The sequence below is a fragment of the Brassica napus genome, chromosome A4, assembly GCF_020379485.1.
Source record: "Brassica napus cultivar Da-Ae chromosome A4, Da-Ae, whole genome shotgun sequence".
Lineage (NCBI taxonomy): Eukaryota > Viridiplantae > Streptophyta > Magnoliopsida > Brassicales > Brassicaceae > Brassica > Brassica napus.
Genome location: NC_063437.1, coordinates 5935772 through 5942208, shown reverse-complemented (window position 1 = coordinate 5942208; position 6437 = coordinate 5935772). Strand labels below are relative to the sequence as shown.

Here is a 6437-nt window from a genome sequence, read left to right as displayed (position 1 = left end):
TGAGAACTTAATGTTTTAATTTCAAAATTTTCACAGAATTTTTGAAAATGGTTATAGATTTCTAAAAATATTAAAAGTCTCACATTGAAAATTTTGTTATCAATGGTATAAAAAATACAAATGATCATAAAATTATATAAGTATGACACATTATTTAATAGATAGCTATATTAAATATACTATATATATGTTAATATTATTAAAATTTAATTATATACCATATAAAATAGATAAAAGTGTTTTTCTATATTTATTTACCATAAAATGATTGTAAATAAACAAGAGTGAATATTTTCATTTATATGTTCACGCCAAATTATTTATATACATCATAATTACTGACTTTTTAGCTATCTAATATATATTTATTATTTCATAAAGTGTAAAAAATATAAAATAATAATAATACATAAAAATAATTTCTATACACAATGCTTATTCCATGCAAAACTCATGTCTTAACCTAGTCATACTATAAATTGAGAACACAGTTAAATGAAAAAGTTATAATTTGATTGGCTATTAAATGTGATCTCGAAAAGATGACATGTATTGATGAATCTAACGTGACTCAATGCTCTCTAGGATTAGCCTCTCTAAACATGCTAACATGGCTAATTGCGAAATTATTTTCCGTAAACCATTATTATTTACCGCTTTTTAATCTCGGTTTGTGTTAATTTATCTCATGGTTATCGTAATCAAAACTTGTTAGGCTGTTATCCTCTATTATCGGTTTGGTTCTCAACTCTTATGTCAAATCATATGGTATGTTTTTGAATAATATTATTGTAAAGTTTATTGTATACACAAAACCATATGGTATGTTTAAGTTACATATGTCGTTTGGATACACAAAATCTTATTGGTGTCAGAAATATGTGATTTCATTGTAAATGTGACATGCTATTTCTCTTATTCCTCACGCAAATGAATTTTAACAACTTCGAAGGCCAAACAATTGATAAGGGACCATGAACTGAGTAATATTTCAGATGCTATACTTCTCATTGTACTATGTGATTTCATTCTAAATATGACATGTTTATTTTCTTATTCCTCATGCAAATGAATGTTAACAACTTCGAAGGCCAAACAATTGATAAGGGAGCATGAACTGAGTAATTTTCAAACGCAATACTTCTCCAGAAGTTTGACGGGAATTTTTTTTGGATTTGGCAACGAGAGAGATGAAACTATATTTAGCGCATTTGAAATTAGATAAGTACCTTGTTTAGGACAAACCAGTTAAAAATGTTGGAAATACTGATGTCTTCATTTTAGCAAGTATATGTGTGGATCCATGGTGATTATATTTGTAAAAGAGTTATATTAGGCTACTAATCGACCATTTTTATGCATTATATTAGGGAAAATCTTCATAAGTTTTGTGGATCTCATTGGAGAAGAATCACAAAGCAGACATGATAAGGCGTCAACATTTTGCCACTCCTAAATTCGTACACTTCCAAATGGTGGACTGAAAACATATTATTTAACAAATTAAGCAATTTCACTTCATTTGCTGCGAGTGGACGTCAGAGGGTATTTTGCTTTAAAATATTTTTATTTGTAAACTGTTTGAATGAGAAGCTTCGTGCGAGTTATGTGAATTTCAAGACTTATTTAAGGCAAATTCGAGGCATGTTTATGTCTCTAGATGATATACTCATATAAAGCTTGAAGATCAACGCAATAACGTCATCAGATATTCTCTTTAAACTCCATAATGATCCCAAAACTCAAATCTTGTTCAAAACGTACAGAACCTACAATAGCTCGTAAAGACTCTGAGAAGACCAAAATTACTCTAAAAACCAAAAGACTCTAAAACCGAACTTATATCATGGTCAAAAACCTATAAACCCTGATATACCAGTCAACCAAGGCTCTCTCCGAACAGCTGACAGTAAACCACATCTTTCCGTAGAACGTTGATATCATGTATCTAGTTCAGTAGAACGTTGATCTTTTGAGTTGTTGCTTGATCAACTTGATTTGTTGCGGCTCTATGACCTGTTGGATTGACGTTTGTTTTGAAAAATTGTCTCCTTGTAGTGTCAGGATCTTGTTCATCGGCACATGGTTGTGTATAGGCAGCAGCGACTCGCTCATTAATTGCTTTGTTTGATGTGTCTTGTCTCTCAAAGCGTTCCATACGGTTCTGCATCATACCCATCATGGTGGCGAGATCCGCATCTAGTGAAATGATGGTGTCGCCGGTTTGAGTGCTATATTTGCCGGTCATCATTGATATTTCTTGGTGTTGCTTCCTCTTTACCCACAGACCTTACCAACTGTTTAAGCTGAATTCGGTATTTTCAAGATGAAAGCACAAATTCGATGGTGATTTATTTAAAAGAAATTTATTAAGAGATTAATTTTTTTTTAAAAAAAAGACGATAAAATCCTCAAAAGCTATGAACTTGGGAAGAACAAGTTAAACTATGACAAGCCTAATTCTTGTGCCGACTTTTAAGTGAATGTGAATGTCTCTTTGAGTTAGCTTTATTTTATTTATAGTGGGCTTCTTTTCTTTTCTCTCTAACGGACTTGACTTCCTTTGACTCGCCCTCATTAATTGGACCAAATTTGGTTTATCTGATGGGCATTGTCGAGGGATGTAATCTATCTTTAACACCCAGCCTATTCAAAGCCTTCTATTCTTGTACAGATTGGGTTTGTTCCAAATACCTTCATTTTTTTGTTCTCTGTCATGGTACACGTACTCTAGCTTGTGTCTATGTTGATTAACTGCAAATACTTCATCTCTGCTTCAGAACCTGTCGAACATTATGCAACTTGTTTTCCCATTAATTCCTAGGAGTAATGGCGACCATGACATCACAATGACTTCAATTGATGCAGAGAAAATACATTGTGAACTTAATTATTCAAATAAGATAAAATACCAAACAAATAAACACACCGATGCCTTGTCTCCCAAGCTGACCGCACATCTGGTAAGACATTGTTTGATTCTTAAAAACAGTATACATGTTGGAAGTCTCCAATATTTGTCCTTTTCAAGACCAGATATTGTGTATGCAGTAAATAAGCTTTCAAATTGAAATTTAAAATTTTTTGTTACGTGAATCGATCCACAACATATCAGTTTTAACTTTTAAGCAAACAATCAATTAATCATATATATTCCAGGAACAGGAACAGTGACACATACTTTGATAATTATGTTTCAGTGAATGTGTATAACAATCACAAGTTAACGTATATCATGGTCCTCAAAGAAGAAAATTGAAATACATGTCGTCAGTGGAAGCAAAATATCTCTTAGTAGCAAATACAAGCTGGATACTTTCTTTGTTAATGGAATTTTTAATTTTAATACCTCAAGCACCCGTTGTGTATTTTATCAGTGTTGCTGTAACATCAATGTGCTAATCCTATTTTTCATTCACGGACGAAACTTATTGCACCTGATGATCACTCCACTCCACATGTGATTACATTCAGAACAGTTTACTTAAAGTTTCACATGTGTCTAAAAAAGATCAACTAGTGGGTACACTTACAGAACTACTACCACATCAACCTTCATAAACATATGTGGATTAGAAATATCGGACAAAACGTCATTGCCAGAATTTAAAGATAAAGAATAAACAAGTGAAGATGGCTGGTAAGCTTATATTTTTTGTACTTTAGGTATATGTAAGCAATAAAACTGTCTAGGAAAAATGTTCATGATCATGCCAATAGCCAAACGTTCTTATGGGTCTTGGTGTTTAGAACATAGCCTCCATTTTGACCTTTCTTCTGTACGCCAACACAGGTGCATTTGCTGTTCTCGATTAGATATTCTGCTGTATCTACTCCTTTTGATCCTATTAGAGACCCTCCAGGCCGCATAGATCTGTCAATGCAAATCATCTTTTGGTGTCATTCTTTGTTCAAGGAATTCTTGAATTCAAAACTTTAAAATGTGTTCGGTTTTTTTAAACAAAATATATATTTACAGCTGCACATTTGTTTCTCAAGCTTGTGGCCGGCTCTTGTTTTATGGTTTTCAAATATGTCACATTCATGATTCTTCTTAAATTGATCATCAAGAGAGAGAGAGAGAGAGAGAGAGAGAGAGAGAGAGAGAGAGAGAGAGAGAGAGAGAGAGAGAGAGAGAGAGAGAGAGAGAGAGAGAGAGAGAGAGAGAGTACCCTAGAAGGGAAGATGAGATTGTCCTGCGTTGGCCAATGATGATAACTTCAACCCCAAGTTTGTCTCCATGAAGAAGAATAGCTGCAGCTTTGATGCCGTCCATGGTTATACATTCAGTCTGCACACGCACCTTCGGCTGAGCAATTTCACATATTCGTTTCATCTGTTCAAGGAAATTCCCTTCCCCTTGACCAATCTCAGAGGCCAAAGATGAAACGGTGTTTGCAATATTAGCATTGGCATTAGCACCCGGTGATGACCCGCTTGTGCTAGAGGAGGAGGAGCTTGGTAATCTCAAGAAACTTGAAAATGCGTTTTTCCACGAGGCACCATTGTTTTCAACATGGACGAGGATTAGCTCGTCTTGCTCGAGCACGGCGTGTGAAAGAGCGTATTGAAGAGCAGCTGCAGATTCACGGGTCGGGTCAGCGATCACCATGATCTTGCGTGATTGTGGTGTTGAGGATGATCCTCTACGACTGTCTCCCATGCCCTTTGTGTCTTCTACCTTCTTCTTTTTTCCCCGCCTCTGCCTATTGCATCATCATTTCTGATGTCATTACCATGTTTTTCTTTAAATCTTACTTCAAATGTATGTTCTGTTTTCTTTGGATCAGTGAAATTTAGGTTATCATCAAATCATGATTTGTTGTCACGGTTTCTCTTATCTCTGGAAAAAAGTTATGAACGTAAAGACAAACAACTATTTTTTTCTGTGTTTATTTCTTAGGGAAACTATGTTTAGAAAAAGGTTGGAGAGAAATACAGAGAGAGAAACATAATTGTGGTTGTGGTGGTTATTATTGCTATATTTGAGGAATACATCACTTTTTAGTTAATTTTAGGCTTTGCCACATTCCAACACAATAACACATCCAAATTCCACAATCAATTCAATTCCTTTATTGATTGTTCTGCTAAAAATTCTCATGATGCTGTCTCCGAATTCAATTTCGATTGGGATATCAAAACAAAATGTTCTTGTGACAATCAAGCTAAACAAAAAGCATTTCGAAGTTTGAACAAAATTGGACTTCAGTGAAAACTTGTAATTCATGGGAAGAACCACCGTACATTCTAATGCAAGCCAAGAAAAAAAAAAGTAAAAGCAAAAGATGGAATACAAACGTGACAGAAAAATCCATTTGGTTGATATCCATAACTGTAGAGAGCTTCACATGAGTTTATGTTGCCCTGATACCGTATTATATTTTGCTCTAATAACATTTTGGAAGCCATTGATTCTTGTATAGAACATAAAGATCAGATTGTTTTATGACAAAGAATTGGACAAAAGAAAAGAAAACATAGTACAAACTTTAAAAACTTATTTTTATCATTTTGGATATCTCATATTTATCTAGTTGAAAAACTTCGACGTTTTTCGCTTTGTTCTATTGTTCCTCAGCCTTAAAGGATTTTTGTATGAGTTTTTTGTGTAACTTCGTCTCAAAATTTTCTTGTCACAATTAATAAAACGTCACTGTGCAAATTCATTTCTTTACAGTCTATCTCGTTTCCGTGTTTGTGCGGTGATATAATATGTTTTACCACTTTTAAGCCATAGTGTAAATCCTATTTAGAGTGTATATTATGTTTCGAATATGCTTTATAGTCTTTTCAGGATACGTTTTGGCGTACTGCAGAGATTGTGGAACCATTTTGAAGCTTAAAGATAAAAAAAAAAAACCCATGTAGTTGTGCAGGAAAACAGAAGCCAGAGACGAGATTTTGAAAGAGTGTCGATCGACACCCTCCTTGGTATCAGCCGATACTGACGCGGATAAGTGGGCTGACTCTATTTTCAGAGTCAAGTTTGGCCTAGAAGTTTCTAGAAATTACAAGATTACTCTGGACGTGTTTTTACCTATTTATATTATTTTACATCCATTGTTTTGGCTAAGCTTTTATTATTCTCAGAGAGTTTTTGGCGAGAAGATCACAACATTCTTTCAGAGATTTGTATCTCTACTTTTTAATGCACATCATTCAATTTATCTCTGTGGCTTGCTTTAATATGTCTGAGTAGTTTGCTTGTTAGATTTGTGGTGTTCTAGAGTTTTTGATGAACTTGTAAAATAGAACTGCTTGGGTTATCATATTGGATCCTTCACATGATTGTTCTTATTGCTTGTATTCTAGAATAGCTAACTAGAAACATGATCATAGGATAATCGACAATCACAAGAGCGGATTCGAGTCCTTAATATAATCCTGCTGAGCTAGGTTGATAAATACAACCAGAGTTTGTGTAGAAAACCAGT

The 6437-nt window shown here is 34.1% G+C and overlaps 1 protein-coding gene across 1 annotated transcript; it reads right to left on the bottom strand.

Annotated features, from left to right (window-relative positions):
- Window positions 1-1838: 1838 nt before the first annotated feature.
- LOC106387112 lies at window positions 1839-5639 on the bottom strand. The gene is made up of 2 exons (XM_013826921.3): window positions 4173-5639; window positions 1839-3874 (listed from the first exon to the last, which is right to left on the bottom strand). The coding sequence occupies exons 1-2, from the start codon at window positions 4661-4663 to the stop codon at window positions 3709-3711; spliced, it is 657 nt and encodes a 218-aa protein (XP_013682375.2). The 5' UTR covers window positions 4664-5639; the 3' UTR covers window positions 1839-3708.
- Window positions 5640-6437: the final 798 nt, after the last annotated feature.